Below are 18,747 nucleotides of genomic sequence, written 5' to 3'. Positions count from 1 at the left end.
GGGAGAACATGCAAACTCCACACAGGGAGGGCCGGAGGTGGAATCGAACCCGCACCCTCCTAACTGTGAGGCGGACGTGCTACCCAGTGCGCCACCGATCCGCCCCCACATAATTGTGTGTCTGAAATTGCATGTCAGTCATGTGTGAATGTTTTTCTGCATCTCAGGCAGCAGTGTGTGCATCCGTGCATGTGTGTGTGTGCGTGTTCAGCCTGGAGGCATGGTTTTTTTTCCAACTTACCACTACACTGTGTGTATGTGAGCCCACTAAACACAAACACCTTCTAATCTACCAAGTCATTGAAAATGTTCCACTAATCAAAAGCTAACGTTAATCATTCAAGAAAATCCCATGCAGCTCTGCTTACCATTTGGCTTTGATACGTCACAGGGTGGTGACAAAAGTAGGATGTGACTGTTTCTGCATGATTGTGTGATCCTGCTGCTGCCAGCAGATCATGTCATAGGTGGAGAAAATCAGTGAGAGGAAAAATATTTGGTAAATAAGGTTAGAGGTAAACACACTCCTAGAAATCCATTTGTACTTGATTTGTGTAACATCAGGATGATATTGCCTCAAACTTGACTAATTTGTAATTTAGCACCACTTTGATAGTTTTTTGTGAGTATGTAACTGTATTTGTTTGTCTTGAGCCTGTATCTGCTGGCTAATGAAGTGCACTAAATGAAATCCTTTATTGTGTTTGATGTAATGTCAGCTTCCATTAGCCAACCTGGCGCCGGGAATGATTGCGAGTCTATCGGGGCCAGGCGAAAGGGTGTCGTTTGTGTGTGTGTGCGTCTGCATGCATGTGCGCACACCCCTAAGCGTTACCAAGGTGCTGGAACGTGTTCTCTAATTATAAAATCATTAGCAGGTGTCCGGAGGAGATACGAATATGACTGTAATCTGTCTCCAGCCGTGATTGAGCGCTTGTCACACTCAAATGTCAAACCTTTCCACGTCGGCCTGTTGAGAAATCGGTTGATGTTGCAAACACGCGGCCGGGACATTGCGATATATACACGTAGGGTATATTTTTAATGGTACATTTATATGTGAGGAGTTTCATGATAATGCCGATTAAAAAAATAAATAAAATTGCTATAGGCAGCTGGTCAGACGGCCAAAAAAAACAAACATTGTAACCCTGCCAAGGAGACAGCCACATTTTGATCAAGAAGAGAGGGTCGGTTCCCACGGCAACAGTAGGCATCTTACCTGTGTACTACTTGCTGCTTTTGCTCAAATCAAAAATTGGTGAGGGGAGATTGCTGTTGAGTGAGGGGGGGGTGTATTTGGAAAGATGGAGATAAGGCCCAGGGAGGAGGACAGATGGAGCAACCAGCGGAAAGAGATAAGTTAGATAACGTTGTATCATAAAGAAAAAGTGATGTAAGGGAAGCGAGGCCGGTATCATCTCCTGGTCCCCTCAGTGTTTGTCTACTATTTGGAGTTTGCGAGTCCACTCAGTATGATGGATTTAATTTATTGATAGCGTGTTGTGTGCCACTGGGAATTTGTAAGGCTTTGTGTGGATTTTAGTTGTGTGCCACTGCGAATTTGTATGGCTTTGTGTGGATTGTGTGTGTCTGTGTGTGTCTGTGTGTGTGTGTAATATAGACTGTACTTTACAGAAAAAGAGAGTTTAACAGTCAGCCTGTAGAGTTAACGCAAAAAACGCAGAAAATGGACACCCTGTTGCAAAAATTTTTATCTTCTGTTTAGTGGGTAAAAAGAACATGCTTGATGGGGTTTTAGTCCAGCGACTTTTGTGTCAAAGAGAAACTCTGCAGTTACGCACTGTGAACTTGGAATAGGTGTAATGATCTGGGGTTTTCAAAATTGATAGGCAAAATAGAAAGAAATTGGGGTGCAACTTTCAAGAATAAAGATAGAATAGAAAAAATACACCGTAATAAACGAACTAAACAAGACTAAATGACACAGTAAAGTCCAGTTATGTTTTGGGCTTCCTTTTCTGGGCTTCTTGGAAGTGAGGCCCTGGTCCAAACAGGACTGGGCTGTGGATCAATCCTGCTGGCAGACTCAACAGCACTGCCACAGCGTCTCTCTCTTTCTCTTCCAGCACATCTCTCTTTGCAGAGGCTATTTTTAGTGCCTGGCAGCCACCAACCCCGCCACCCCCTACCACATCTCAATCTCCCCTCCTCCCAATTCATCCTCTTCACATCACCCCGACCTCGGCCGCCATTCTGACCCGGTGACTGAACCCAATGTACTCCCTGTGTGATCCGCTCTGATCCCCGAAGTGGCGTCCCCTTCCCCTCCTCTTCACAATTTCCTTCCTGATCTCTCCGACAAAGCCGGAAAGGTTCTTTGGAGATGTGTTGTCAGCCCTCCTTTTCCACGTCCGTCATCCACAGGCCACTCCACCCCATGTTTCGTGTCGTTGGAGGTTTCGATAACTTGTTAATTTGTTAGGAACCCGTTTGACGGCTGACTCTTAGATTAGCACTAGAGGTGAGCCAAGGCGGCCATATTTGCAATGGAGAGGCTACTAAAGAGGAAAGCCGGACTTTAGATGAAGTCTGCAGGACTTCCGGACCACCTCCATTTCTCGGCCAGTTCGGTGCCCTTGAAGTCGTCAACTGCTAGCTCCCCCGTAAAGTGGACACCATGCCGGCGAATGACCTTTAAGAAGCTCGGCGGGGCTTCAGGTGCTGATTACTTAATGTATTCGCCGAACGCAAACGGCAGATTCTAGTACCAATTTGAATGCTAAAGGACATAAATGTGAGGCTACAGCGACACAGGGTGGCTTTGGTTTACAATATTCCCGACATACGACATTTTGTGGTCACGCAAGGAACTTCCTGTCATTTACTACAACAAAAGTACAAATTGAGGATGCGTACTAACAACGCCATTGGAAACCGAGTGGCCCTTGTACACAAAATATCATAGCATCCAGAAGATCTTATTGGACATCCAGGACGTGATGTCATCTTCTAGCCTTACCATGACACGCCTTTCTCTCCATGATTTCACCTCATGATCCTTTTGATATTCAACCAAGTTTTGCCTTTTTGTTGCATGTTAACATTTGTGCATGACTCAAAACCTTACCGCACTTCAAGCAAAGCAATGTGTCCTTGAGGTCAGTAAACCTAATGCTAACGCTAATAAGTGCATCCACCAAAACTCAATGCAGCTTTGACCTCGCTTATCGGTCATAGGTTGAGTTTCTTAGTTTCTCAAATCCAAACTGCCATGCTTCATTCACCATCAAATCTCTGTGTCACATGACATGTTTGTACAGTGTCCCTATCACTGTTTCAACATTCATGGCATTAACTTGCCAAACACATTGCATCTATTTCCGGGGGCGTCCTAAGCAGCGACCTCTCTGTCGTTGCACATCACACTACTCCTGCTGTGTTCTGTGATGCCGATTATATTCTCGCATGTATATGATGGAATATAACCCTGACCGTTTCTCTCTCTCTCTCTCCTTGCTTACCCACTTCCAGGACTTGGGGCGGATATAGACACCTCTATATCTCCTCTCATCAGCTTGTCTTTTCACTCTTTCTTTTCTGCACAGGAGAATGCCATTTCATACTACGATTCCAAAGCGGATTCAGACTATGTGAGTACAGAACGGACTGCTTTAACCCCCTCCCCTCTTACCCAACATCCTTCCTGCCTGCCTGCCCAATCCTACCAACCAACCAACGAACCAACCTAAAGTCCCGCCCCCTTACCCTGCATCTTGCCATCAGTGAGCACCGTCCCTAGTGCGATGACGCTGCTTTGTGGTGAGGCAGTGTAGCAGAACGACGGCCCGTCCTACGTGCATGCATGTGACTCGGGCTGTTTTCCCCAAGGCCTTATTTCAAACATTTGCGAGTGGGTGGTAGTTGACCATAACCCTACGAACAATCAGAGGGATGCTTAAGACCGTTGGAATTCAAATTGTCATATGATAGTATGTCCTGTTCCACTGCAGCAAATGCCATACAGGTTAACTACCATGTGTTTGTTTTGGGTATTGCTGACACAGCTGTTTTTGTTTGTTTACCTGAATATCCCAGGCTAAAGTTTGATGAATCCCAAAAATGTTTAGACGGAACTGAACAGAAGGGGATGAAGGGGGAGGTGAAGGAGTCATAAATCATGCTGCAAAATTCTCTTTTCATCCGCCACCACTTTGATTAATGACACGACACTTTAGGGCCTGTCAGCACATCTAATTGGAGAGCATCAGTCATCATTAACGCGGCATATACTCGGTGCGAGACACCCGTGACCCTTACTTTACTGACCCCGCCTTCGCCCAAAGCTAGAGGGGATGAAGTCATGCAGAGGTTGTGAAAACCGTAGTAGCCCACCCAGGGACTTCGTCAGCCCCGCCAATTAAGGCTTCACCAGTGGGGTGAAATTCAGGTGACTGTCAAGTAAGTATCTCTGCGACCTGTCCTGTGCCTTTTTACCCTTCCTGTTGCTCCTTTGATCACTTTACTCCTTATTATGTGAATTATTGCACAGGATTTTTGTATGATGAAGAAGCATGTGATGTCCGTATGCAATTATCAGATAATCAGCAAAGTGTGCTGTATAACCATCCTGGTCTTTTGAATCGTTGCAGCAGGAAGACACATAAAACATTTGGCACGCAATGACCCATTGAGAGAGAAAAGTGCCTTTGCAGTAGCTTGTAAAAATCACTCTTACAACACACACCTCAGGATAATCTTTTCAAGGCATTGATTATCAGCCCTTTACTGACATTGTCCAGAATGCTTATATTTGACCCGGTTATCAGTATGTGTATACCCACTTTATTGTCACAACACACACACTGCACAAACAGTGACACACACTTAAGCTTAACACCTGTTAATGAAGGAAGGGAAGAATCTTCCAAATGTCATCTCTGGCCTCTTCAGACATTTATGGAAGGGATAAAAAAATAAACAAATTGGGTTAAGATTTGCGCAAAACAGGTGGTAGGTGGTTGAAGAAAATGAACCAATCAGTCTTTGCTGCCTGCATTTATTCACTTGCTAATCAGATACTGCTTTCGTTAGTTATGATTGTTACTCTTCTAAAGAAAGAATGAAGGGAAGAGGTAGGGGACTCTTTTCCTTGCCTGACATTGACAGAATTTATGTCAAGCTGCGTAATCAACAAACATCATGGTGCTGATGTTATTAACCAATTCCCATGAGTCACCCACTGAGATCACATTTCATTTATGATGGACAGAAAGTAACTTATTTTGATTTTATTGTGCAATCGATGAAAACATAGTTGTTCTCATTCTCTGTTTAGCAGACGTTTAAGTTCTATGGAAGACTCATACAACACAGGCCATTCTGCTGTTTTATTTATTTTATTTTATTTTATTTCCCTGGTGTGTCCATCGAAGGCAAGTTACAGAAGTTTCTCTGGCTTGTGGTTGTTGGTCTTTCATGGCCACTTTGAGACATTTCTTCGGGTGACTTTATTTGCGAACGTCCCCCCGGCTCATTCCAAAAAACCAGCTTGTAATTGCGTTTTAATAGACAATTAAAGCGGACCCATCAATCACCACCCTGCCGTGGACACGTGCTTCTTTTGATTTAATGAAGCCCCCCCTCCCAAAAAAAATAACAGGTTTTATCATGTCAGATCCAATTAACCTACGCTGCTTTATTAAAATATAAACAGCAACAATTCAAACTCAATTATAATGTGCTTTTCTCCTGTAAGAAAGCAGGAGTTATAATCCGATCTGTTTCTTCTTAGATATGCATTTGGTCTAAACAAATGAAGGCTAATGGGGGATGACTAATAATGAGTGAAAAGAAGCTAAGGGCAACTTGCATTTGGGAGTGTATCTACGTGCTCAAAGCTAAAGCGCACACACACATTTCATTCATCGTTGTTTAGTTAACAGACGCCATTGTGAACCGACCACCCACGTCTTTGTTTTATGGGGTTTGATCTGTAAACGGCTCCAGCTGGGCAATTTTTTGTTCTCTCGGCGTACTTCTAACAGGCTGCGTAATAAGAACTGGGAGCAGGCAATCAATTCAGAATAATTGCTCTATGGACCTACTGACATTTGTTGCTTAACAGAAAAGTGAATTAATTGTACTGAATGGGTGTTTTTGTTCGGACCACGTCAACAGTGGCCTTATGAAAACATTTCAGTGGCTTTACTGGATATCAAATTAAATCTAACTGTACTTCCTTTTGTGGGGCAGCATGGTGTACTAATGGACAGTTCTAAGAGTTCAAATCCAATTATTAACCTGGGTCACAAATAATTAACTCAACCTTAGGTAAAGGCAAACCTGCTCAGCTTAGGAGTAAGTGGGTTAAGGAAAAAATATACCGTAATTTTCGGACTATAAGTCGCACCGGAGTATAAGTCGCACCAGCCATAAAATGCCCAAAAAAGTGAAAAAAAACCCATATATATGTATATAAATCGCTCCTGAGTATAAGTCGCCCCCCCCACCCAAACTATGAAAAAAAACCGCGACTTATAGTCCGAAAATTACGGTATATTTTTATGTGTGTAGCATTTTTTCTTGAACAGTTTAGTCACCATGCAAATTGCACCACTATTGAGAAACTTGGCTCTTTGGTCAAACAAAATGGCCGATCAATGGATCTAGCTCTGCTCTTATGCTACCGTACTTCCACGAGGTGTCAAAAAGTGGTATGGGTCAGTAATTTTGGTACTCTTTTAGCAGAAACTGCACTTAAGCAGTGTTGATTCAATGTTACAAGCAGAGGGTTGTCTATTTTTACGACGGTATTTGTTATGTGGCGGCATAGACTCCAAACAAAAGCCCGTGTTTGCAGAACCAGAGGCACAGATGGGCCCTGACAGAATATGTCACCATATTTGCACATATTGCTGTATCTGCCTGCTTGTATTGTATGCTGATTTTTGTCTTGTGTATGTGTGCAGACGGAGGACGGAGAAGAGGAAAATCCACTGGAGAGCTCAACTTCTCTGGAGCTGGAATTTGTGGACGATCCCAATTTCAAAAACAAGGTCAACTACTCATCCAGCGCCGTGCAGATTCCGACCGACATCTACAAAGGCTGTAAGCATCCGAGCATTCGTTATTAGCGCTCCGCTCGATGCTTTAATGGAGACGGCCTGACTTTTAACTCCGTTCATTAACATTAAATTGCTCTTCTCTGTCATAGCGAAAATAGATGCTAATCATAATGTTGACTTCCTTGCCTGGGAATTAACCCACGGGGTTAAAAATGATAAACGTGCTACGTGACTTCTGCCATACTGTTTTTTTTTTTTTTTTTATGAGGCCAACTGTACACAGTTAAGTGCTCATCCCCTTACTTATTAAAAAAACAACAACAAATCATCATTCTGAGCTACATGCTAAAAAGCACGAATAATGATTTGCAACCACTTTCTAACTATCTGGCACAAAAAGTAAAAGCAACTTATAAATTGCTACCCACAAGCTACATAATAGCTTCCAGCGCCAGCCAAATGGTTATGCAAAAATAATAAATAAATACTGTGGCATAACCACTAATATTTATAATTTGCTCCCTCCAATTTAGTGCGACTTGTTACAATTTACTACCTACAAGCAGGGAGTGGAAAGCAGCTATATGAACATCTTAAAGCAAACATTTTTTGAAGAATTGTTCACCATCTGGCAAAATGCTTCATTTAGAATTTAGCTTCCACCATAGTCCGTAACTGAAATTTTTGCTTGCAACCCAAGGCAAAAAAAAAAAAAGAAAAGTCTCAAAAACTACCACCTACAAGCTACTATCTAGCACAGGGGTCGGGAACCTTTTTGGCAGACAGAGCCATAAATGCCCATTTTTAAAAAATAATTTACCGTGAGAGCCATACCATTTAAAAAAAAAAAGATAGGCTAAATACAATGCATGTATTTTAATTAAGACCAATGATTTTTTGAGTGTACTAATGTATTCTTTTTAATAGCGTTTTAATATTGAAGCCTAGGAAAAAAAAAAAATCACCATTAATGAGACTTCTGGGGCTGCATCAGTTTGCTGATGGCTTTGTAGTCCGGTTGAGGTTGAGCTTCATGCAGGCGTTGAGGCTCTCATCAGTCATAATGGCCGGATCGTGAACAGTTCTTGCTGACAGAGGCATGTCTTTTATCCGTTTGAGTATCTTTTCTTTATCCGTGAAGTCGTCAAAAAGTTCATTAGCCACATCAAGCATAAATGTTTTGAAATACTCGCCATCCGTGAATGGCTTTCCGTTCCTCACAAGTGTTAATGCGCCAGCAAAACTAGCTGAATTAAAGTCACCTTGTCTGGTCCATACACGGAGTTGCTGTTGAAGAGCTTGGACCTTCCTCTGGAGCTCTTCACACGCTTTCTTTCTGCTGTCCCCAGCTGGGTATTTGGTCACAAATGTAGCATGTCGTGTCTCAAAGTGGCGCTTGATATTGGAGCGTTTCATTGATGCAATTTTGTCATTGCATATGAGGCACGTAGCAGAGCCTCCTCTCTCTACAAATGCAAATTCTATGGTCCACTCACTCAGAAATATTCGGTAATCGTCTTTTTTTTTTCTCTTCGCCATCTTTCTTGCTTGCCTGGCACACACCAGCTAGCTAGCTGAAATTTTAAATAACGCGGATGGAATTTTACCTCTCATGACCCCGTAGGCACCGTATTGTCCAATAAAAATCACGCTTTTTTTATCCGACCTGGCGTCACTCTTCTGTACACCGAAGGGCAGCTGGGATTGGCTGATAGGACGCAACCGTGGATTTCAGCGGTAGAAAACAGATGGGATGGATTGCAAACGTGATCATATTTTATATTTTGAAAGCTAATTTAACATTTTGATTTCAGTGGGTCTATTTTTTACTTTGATAATATAACGAAATTATTTATGACTTCAATTGTGTAAACAAATGTCAGATTTGTCCGTGAGCCATACGCAGTGACCAAAAGAGCCATATCTGGCTCGCGAGCCATAGGTTCCCAACCCCTGATCTAGCACAACCGCAAAATGTGGATCCTCTAATCTAGAATATTATGTGCAGGCCAGGGCACATTTACATTCTGCATGTATTGTAATCAATACAGCAGCACACGTTTAATCACTGCGGGAAACGCTTGCATTGTTGAATTAATGCTGTCGTAAGCACGGGCCGGATACAGCGACGGACGTCTACATTTTAAAATGGCTCTTCACTCCTCATGGAATATGTTAGCTAAGCTTTAGCCTACTGCCCTTTCTACATCCTAACATGATTGTACGTGACATATTGTCACTCACACCTGCCCTGCATGGACAAGGGCTCCCCTCCCTGTCACCATGATGCCCTTACCTTTTTATGCAGCTGCCAAATGGACAAATGGCAACCTGTCTGTCATCAACTTTCGACATTTTTTTTTTATCACTAAGAAAAAAAGACAGAGAACATGCAGACTGACAGTCATTTTCTTTCTGTCGTTTGGCTTTTGTTCAGGTCGTTGCCATCTTTGTGAAACAGGAACGTAGCGCACCTGTCTGTAACAATGCCCCCCCAGCTGTGTCTCCAGACACATCTTGTCAGAAAGAGACAGTCGCTGTGCAGGCGGTGATTTGAGGGGGGGATGTCAGAGGCCGCGGCTAACTCACAATAGAGCAATCAGACATTGTTCCCGCAGCCATTTTGTGGCAGCTCTGCTTCCGCCGACTGAAGATGTGAGTCAGAGAATAAAGGCCTTATGATTGAGCCTGCTAGTGACTTCAGGACTGGAGCGCTGCAGCGCGTGGAATTGGTGTTTAGCTTCTGCTCTGAGGGAGGAGGCTTTAAAAAAAAATTGTTTACCATGAGTGTAGTTTGCTTTGCTCCCGTTGGGGCCTTCTGCTGGGCTGCGATTGTTAATTGGAGAACAGGGTACGGGCCAAGTCCATTATGAAGAGGTGTGCTCGAGTTTAGGTGATTTTAGTACTGAAATAATCAAGGGGGTAAACAAAAAGGCTTTTCAAAAAAGTCCTAACAAAACAAGAGGTCTAAATGTGTTACCTGCTAAATAAATGATTGTGCATCTGGAAACCACTTTGGGATTTTAGAATCTGGATTAAAATGCAAAAATGGTAACTTGATTTGATGAGATTTGGTTGTTCGTTTTCATGTGGCTGACAATTAGCGCAAAATCAGGCTCCAGTTTACTTACAACCACAATTAGAACAAAAGATATATGATCCTTGTTTATTGATAAAACCTCATTGGCAAGAATTTTAAAACCCAAAAAAATGCACACTGAAGCAAAAAAAATTATTTTAATTTTACCTCATTTTTTAAAAAAAAATTAAAAGTCAAGATGTTAAGCAAAGTGGTCAATTGGTCTACTAAGTTAGCACATATTGCTAATGCAGTGTGTAAATGGACTGAACACAACAGTATAAATTACAGGTCGCAGGCAAACGGCTGAGTGTGACGGTGGACTCGGAGAGCGAGGGAAGGAGTGATTGAGGGAAAAGATAGAAGGAATTGAAGTGAGAGAGAGTGAAACCAATGAGACACTTCAATAATAGAAACCATTTAGAGCAAGGGAATTTCTCCCCCCTCTCCCTTTTCTTTCATTGTGATCCTAAATGAGGCGGCGTACGCGTCCTGGTTTGATTTGTCTGCCAGGCCCTGTGTCCATTTATTGAGATGGAGAGTGTTCCCTGAGCGCAGTAATGAACCATTTTATGATTCATTATCCCGCCGCCCATTCCCGCTGCCGAGCCTGCAAACTTTCTAATTAGCTCGGGTCAAACATTCATAATTTCCTTCTCGTCTTGTTTGCTTACGACCGAGTGGACGCCACGACGATAGATAAGTGCAAATGCAAGAAATGGCTTTTATTTGCCCCGTGTGATTGTTACAGACGCAGCCAGGAAACGACTACAGACAAGCGCGCTTATCATCTTCAACATAATCAGTTTGTAAATGCAAAAGAACAATCACCGAAGCTAATGTTAATGTGCAAAAAAAAAATATCTCTTATTATTCTTCGGCTTGATTTTACTGCAATTGCAGCCAAAAGTCGATTGGGTGCTTGAGCTTTTTTCTCCTCCCAAACACTCCAAATATTGAAATTGTTTCGATAAAAGGCATGGCCTCCAATCACTTCTTAGTGTCTCGTAATTGAATAGCGCTGATGTTCTTCGCTATCACAGCGTCTAGTGAAGTGAGTCTCAAAGTGATAAGTGGTACATGAAATAATCACGAGATTAATAAAAATGCCTTTTACATCATTTAAAACATGAAATACAATAAAACAATACATTTCCTCATACATAGAACTGCCAGAATTAACAGGACCCTGTCCCAGCTGACGTTTGTGTGTACAGTGCTGATAGCGCCTGACTCCAAGAATGTTTTATATGACAATAAGTCGTCACAGCTCTCAGCGGGGAATAAAGCGAGGCCACCCCCATTGGATGCGGACTGTCATTAAACGTGAAGTCTAAATCCGCTGCATGCGGCGCCCTTTCCAGTAGCACAATACAATATGTCAGGTTGTCACTTTGCCGGCGCCGCAATCGACGTGATTGTCGGGAATGCGCCGACAACTGCTAAAATGTGCCTACGAGAAACCAGGCTTGAGCTATTAAAGCACATTTCCATATATACTGCTGTGCGGCCATATTTAGTACACAGTGAATAACAAAATACCAATGCAATGGATTTGAATTTCGTGAAAAATGACAATTTAATTATGTTCCCAATGTCAAAGATTGTTTGTTCCTCCCCCTGCCCTGAATTTAAAGAGAATGATGGGAGTCGCGTCCATTGGCTGGAAAACAAGCAAGCTGTGTTCACTGCCACAACGGCGCAAATGCCCCTTTGTATAGAACTGCCCATTGCACTGGAATCAAAGTGGTGCTTGATTAGCTTGGGGGGAAAACAACATACAAGTTGTCGACCGCAATGTATCTCAGGAGACAAAAATATGTTGTTTTTTTTCATGCACATCAGCATTGTTTCTGAAAAAACAAACACGATAATGAGACGAGTTAGTGTGCTGGCTGGCAGCGTATATTTGTTTGGCACGCCGCGGGTTCCTCTGGCTCTGGAGGAAACCTCCTCCCCTGTCATGCCGCTCACGCCCCGCTGGAGATACAACTCAAGCCCTCTTAGCATCAAACCAGAATTAAACCTACGTCGTAGGGGGTGATGGAAGTAGACGGGTAGAGAAAATACGTTTGAAACCAAATCGAGGTGAGCAAAAAGTCTTCTCATCCACCACTGCAGCTGTGGCCATTGAAGGGGCACTATCGTTTACCTGCACACTAATTAAAATGGGAAACTTCACTTAACCGGCTCACAACTGGCACTTTGTTATTTGTGCTTCTTTTTTTTTTAATTGGAGGAATTACTGGGAGGTGTGTGGCAAATTAAGTAAACATATCCTCCCGTGAGATTAGTATCTTGAAACCCTGTTTTCCTCCGTGACGTATTAATGAGAAGCTAAAAGCGCTGCAGCTTTGGTTTCTGACAAGGAGAAGAAACACGTGCAGTCTCAAGCTCTCACTCAGTTCTTTGAGGACTTTTTATACACAGTGGAACATAGTTTAGGGATTATGTCCTGTCAACTATTCATTATTGATTCTCAAAACTATCAATCTTTACTGGAAGTCCCACGGAGCTTCAGCAGCTCATCAAAATTGGTGCAAGTATGCTATAATTCTTGATCCCTCTGGTATTTTGTGGAAAGAATATTAGAAAAAAACTGGAAAGTGTTTTTTAAATGGTGAAAGAAAGTGCATAACGTGTTTTCTTTAAGATATCCATCAACATGAGTCAACAATGACTTGATTGTGGTTGGCTGGTGAAATGTATTCATTCCCTGTGTTTTTACGTATTTACCGTAATTACAGCCATTTGACTGTCGGGGGAGTCGACAGAAATATTTATCGTGAGGTTGAAATTAAGCCGTCTCCGTGTCCACGTGAACCGACGTAAACAACACAGAGCTGTCTCCACGTGTAAACTACTACAGCGGCTAATGGCCCCGACTCTTCCTTAGTGACTGGGCTAATAGCTTTAGCTCCATTACCGTTATGGATTTGTGAGCAGGGCCCACTTTGTGTGTGCAGCTCTCTTGATATATTACACCACGCCGTGCTCTGTGAATACAGCAGATTCATGCAGCTATTTGTGTGATGTTATATTAATACGGAGCATAAGGCGCATATCTGTTTGGATGGCTCTTTATCTCAGATATATCAGTGTGAATAATGTGTATAAGAAGGAAGGAAGGGGGTGGCGGTCACGGAAAGGAAGGCGACGAGAGGTGTTGAAGAACGATCTCAAGCGGAGACGCTCCATAAATCCCGTTCGCTTAACGCTTTTGTGGCGTGGTGCCGCATAAAAGGGGGCAAAGCCAAGGGTGCTCCAAATGTCAGGGGAGCGCTGCGCTGATGAATTACCTTTTAAAGATAGCGCACATGGCAGGAGGGGGCGGCGCACTTCATGTGTGCCTGGGTGAACGTGCAATTCACCCTCCAGGTGGGGAATTTGTCTTTTTATCAACTGTCCAGAGAAGTCAGGGCATATCCTGGCTGAATAAATCAAAGAGAATTAGCTTACTACGTTGTCAGATCTCCGGCTCGCCCTGTTTTTCCTGAAGCGGCCTCCTCTTTATGTGTGTGGACTGACAGCAAAGGTAGCTCATAGCTGCATACAATGACCTATTTTAGCCAGAAGATAAACAGTCACCTCGGTGTGTGTTTTTGAGACAGAAACATGAGCTGACCACAACCTGACTGGAAGAGCACACAAACGGCATCCTTGCTGAACATTTTGCAGGTGGTTTCATTGGAATCGTTCATTTCTATTCAGTCAAGTGAATAAAAATTATTCTAAATTATTCTATTTCACTTAATTTAATTACATAATGCAATACAGTTTCGTATAATATTCTGTAATATTATATAATTTTTTTTTTTTTTTGTATTAAATGTCCCACAGGCCGAATATGGAAGACATCACATCTGTAATGCTATAAGTCAACGTAGTTTAAACAGCAATGGTGGGATGTCTCTTTGCCCTTGGCCAGTGTAGGACGGCTATCATTTCAGACTCTGTGGCTCTCTTTAGATAAGAGACCAGCTGGGACTTGACAGCACGCAGGCTGTGATAACTGCTGCTTAAAGGATAATACTTTTACACGTGTTAATCAGATGACTGGCTGACCGCTGCCTGAGAAATGCGTGGACCAGGTGAAATTGAAACGTGAGCTTCAGGTTTCTGATCTTCTGGAAATAAGCATCAGTGAAATCTTGACACTGGTGTGGCTTGGATGTAAAATGTGTTCTTCAGAGAATTTTATAGGAAAGTTCAGATGCACATATATCACCTGCAATTGATTGATCAAGCTGACTTACGCCAAAGATGTAAATCCTTTTACTACATCTTTCTACAGTGACTAAAGTTATCTTGAGTAGCTTGCCAAAGAGTGAGCCGTAATGGAAAAGCCTCGAAGAAGCTGCTAATGATCACGGCTGAGCCAAATTGGAGCTTTTGGGTTCATGTGCCTTGCAACTAAAAGTGATTTGAGTGACGTATTTCATCGGCCGAGCCAGTTTCCGTTTTAATCAGGTGCCCATTAAAACCCGATTGCATTCGCCATTGAACTTAATGGTAACTGCGCACAGTAAAGCTCTTCATTGTGTGTGTGTGAGAAGAAGATGCAATATATCTGACCTCATGATTTGGATGTGATGCTGTTAAGCCGCTAAGACCTTATCCTTTAAATCATACTCACCCACTCGAAGTAAATGCAGAGGTGGCATGCCCCCCCTCCAACACACACACACACACACACACGCACGCGCGCACACACACACACACACGCTTCCAGTGACATCCGACCTCTTCCAAGGTAATCTCGTATTTCTCCTCAACGACCATTCGGAGATCAGCCAGATTAGACTGATGTCCTGCGAGATTGCCATCGTCGTCTTGTGCGCTTACGTATGCGGCCGCCAAGGTCATTCTAGAATCTTTGCAAGTCTATAAAATGAGAACTATTTATCTATGTATTTATGAATATGCACAGACAACTCGAAGTTTCTCTCTATTCATTGCGGAAGATTGTAATGTTCTTTTAATTTCATTGTTTACTAAATTGAGTCTTACAAGCAATGTCATGGTGTCGTGTCCTCAGCTCCGGTGATCCTAAACGAGTTGAACTGGACGCAGGCGCTGGAGCGTGTTTTCATCGAGAACCGTCGAGATGACAGCTCCCTCCGCTGGCAGGTGTTTGGCAGTGCCACGGGCGTGACACGCTACTATCCAGGTAAGTGGTGGCGATGGTGAAGCGACAGAACAGTACGCCCCTATAACTCAGTGCCCGATAACGTTTAAATTGACCGCCGGGCTCCTCAGCAGAGCAATTTCTTATCAGATGGCACTACTGGTAACTGGATAGGGGGAATGAAATTATGACTTTGATGTAATCTGAGGTGAAATATCCTACAGTGCAGCGGACAACATCCATTTTATTTTTCAGCCACGCCATGGAGAGCTCCCAACAAGATTGACCTCTACGACGTGCGCCGCAGGCCATGGTAAGTGGTGTCTTTATCGGCTTTCCGGTGTCTTTTGTCAACACGTGGCCAATTCTTGAAAACAAGTAGGCATTTTAAACAACATTGAGATGCGTACAGAACAGTAAGTGAGTATATAGGTGTGGCCAGCCACTTGGTCCAAATATGATTGTGTATATAATGCATGCTTTAAAATACCGTATTTTTCGGACTAAAAGTCGCTCTGGAATATAGGTCGCATTAGCCATAAAATGCACAATAACGTGAAAAAAAAACATATATAAGTCGCTCTGGAGTATAAGTCGCATTTTGGGGGAAATTTATTCGACAAAATCCAACACCAAGAACAGACATGAACGAGCAACAACAGGCTAAACGATAGGTATGCTAACGTGACAAACACAAACAAAGAGCTGAGAACGGGCCTGACGTAACATTCAGAGTTATTAAAAAAAACTATTACATAAATAACACATTATAAAACCATCTGTGTCACTCCAATTCATTAAATCCATCGATCGTCCTTTATGTCAACAATGGGTGCGCGCCGCTGACGGGGCTTGCACTTCAAAATATTCCACAGGCCCATATAACAATATATAAATTATATATCAAATAACTATTATATAAGCAATAATATTATCAAACCATCTGTGTCACTCCAAATCATTAAATCCATCGATCAAATTCCTCGTCCTTTGTCAACAACGCCGCGCGTGCGCCCTGACGTCAACCTCGTCGTTATTCCACAGATCTAGGATATAACTATATTGTAGCGTTAACAAAGTACAAGGAAAGACGTGGGTTTGGTAAACGGCTCTTTATTTAACAAAACAAGAGTTCAACGAGCCAACAACTACTGAACTGTAACGATAAAAACATATACAAGTTGCTACACGAAATAGAATATATCAAATAACTGTAACATAAATAGTTAACCGCCACACAGCCCCAAGTACCGGTGTCGACTTCCAGGCGTGTGGCGGCGTGGACTTCCATCCCCGGAGGTGGCACTTCGAGCCACGGAGGTGGAAGAGAGCTCCATAGAATAGGACCGGGCGTGCGTAAAAGCCATGTCCGAGCCCCATCCACTGCCCCGGACAGCCACCCGGCCGAGCACCGGCCCCCGACTTCCATCCACGGAGGTGAAAGAGAGCTCCGTAGAGTAGGACCGGGCGTGCGTTAAAGCCATGTCGGAGCCCCATCCACCGTCCCCGGACAGCCACCCGGCCGAGCGCCGGCCCCCGACTTCCATCCACGAAGGTGAAAGAGAGCTCCGTAGAGTAGGACCGGGCGTGCGTAAAAGCCATAATAGTTTTTCAAACCTTCTGTGTCACTCCAAATCATTAAATCCTTCAAACTCTTCGTCTTCCGTGTCACTTACAAACAAAGCCGCTAATGATGCCGGTAGTACGTGGGGCCCTTCGTCATCTTCGTCATCCCGTGATCGAATCTTTGTCCTTTATGTAAACAACCGCCGCGCCGCGCTGCTGACGTCACTTGAAATTCAAATTACAGTAATCCCTTGCTACTTCGCGGTTCGTTTATCGCGGTTTCACTTGGGTTTTTTTTTATTTTGAAAATTTATAAAAAATTCACATATAAGTCGCTCCTCAGTATAAGTCGCCCCCTCACCCAAACTATGAAAAAAACGAAAAAACGAAAAATAAAAAAATACGGTACACTTGATCTTTGCTTTATTTTGTATTTCATTCCATGTTCTTGTTTGTTTAATTTTGTATTATATTTGTCAACTACTTTTATTTTATATTACATTTTTACATTTATATTATTTTATTTTATATATTAAAGATTTTAAGTTGTCTTTTATTTTGTACGAGTTTTATTCTTTATTATTTCATCTTATCATTTTATTTGGTATCATTTTATTTATTTATTTATTTATTTATTTATTTATTTACAGCTTATATCATCCATCTTCCTCTATTGAGTTCTTAACTCACTGCAGGCACATATCAAACAAGTAACTAAAAAAAATAATAATAAATGAAAAGTCTTTGGCATTAATAGTGACTTATGGTTGACAACTTTTATTCAGTGTTGTCCTGACCCATCGTTGTCTCACTCAGCGATAATATAGAACACATTGTCTCCTGTTAATAAAAACAACGGCACATAACAGAGAAGTTTTAGCTTCTAAAGCGGCAAACTGTTTTCTTTGTGGTACTCAGCTGGTTTACGTTATGGCACAAGCTGGTGCGGCGGGCCGCATGGCATCCACGCTTCCAGTCCACGAAGCTCAATCCACCTGACGCTGTCACATCGACTTTGCGGCGGGCGCACTGCCTTGTTGCCTGGTTACTGGCCGGAGTGAAGTGGACACAACAGTGACAGCAATGTTGATTGCACCTGACCTCCTTTTCCGCCTCGTCTCAGCTTGAGTGGCTGTTTGGGGTCAAACAAACAGGAGATCACTGAGTTTGCATAGAACTAGACCTCCCCAAAAACTTGTTAACTATATAATACAGTATAGATCACATGTGTCAAACTCAAGGCCCGGGGGCCAGATACGGCCCGCAACATCATTTTATGTGGCCCACGAAGACAAATTGTGTATCGAATTCATATGTCAATACTAAAATAACATTGCTTTCACTTTAGTAAAATAGATATTGCTAGTAGTTTTTATTATCATTCATATGTTTTAAATATTTGAAAAAAAATTTATTAGTCTCTATTTTGAAAACTAGTTATTCATCAGTTTGTTGTGTAGCCGATACAATAACTAATATGACACGTTCATACATTTATTTGGGTTGACAATTTTAATGGCCCTCCAAAGGAAACGATGTGGCCTGTACCAAAAATAAGTTTGACACCCCTGGTATAGATTAAAACAAATCCCAATTCACTTGTAATCAGCTCTGTGAGAAAGTCTCCCCTGTGCTAAAACGCAGTGTTCCAAACAACACTTTACATCAGTGAACAAGTGGAAAAAAAGCAAAACGACTACTGTGTGATCTGTCAGCATGTCGTGTTCTGCGACAGCACTTTTGACAGCACGACATGGGGGGAAACACGACCTGAAGCCAGAGGAAGAGGGAGGAAGGGAGGGATAGGTGTTGCTGACAAGGTGAGGGAAGTGCGGAACACCTTGTCATCAACCTGTACCCTTGCTTTCGTCCACCTCCTCTGGTTTTCTGCTATTACCTTGACTAGAGTTGCAGGTGAGCTGGTTGCTTGCACCCTAGAGTAGTCA

The 18,747-nt window shown here is 42.7% G+C and overlaps 1 protein-coding gene across 2 annotated transcripts in view; it reads left to right on the top strand.

Annotated features, from left to right (window-relative positions):
• cacna2d2a (calcium channel, voltage-dependent, alpha 2/delta subunit 2a) overlaps positions 1–18,747 on the top strand; it is a 102,718-nt gene that overhangs the window by 59,385 nt on the left and 24,586 nt on the right. For both annotated transcript variants that reach the window (XM_037251058.1, XM_037251057.1), the window contains exons 5-8: positions 3,570–3,614; positions 6,933–7,071; positions 15,146–15,277; positions 15,491–15,548. In XM_037251058.1, coding sequence (XP_037106953.1) covers positions 3,570–3,614; positions 6,933–7,071; positions 15,146–15,277; positions 15,491–15,548 — 374 coding nt within the window. The remainder of the gene's footprint in view (positions 1–3,569; positions 3,615–6,932; positions 7,072–15,145; positions 15,278–15,490; positions 15,549–18,747) is intronic.

Source organism: Syngnathus acus, chromosome 5, assembly GCF_901709675.1.
Source record: "Syngnathus acus chromosome 5, fSynAcu1.2, whole genome shotgun sequence".
In the NCBI taxonomy this organism is placed as follows: domain Eukaryota; kingdom Metazoa; phylum Chordata; class Actinopteri; order Syngnathiformes; family Syngnathidae; genus Syngnathus; species Syngnathus acus.
Note: the sequence above shows the minus strand (reverse complement) of the source record. Positions and strands in the feature narration are given on the sequence as shown.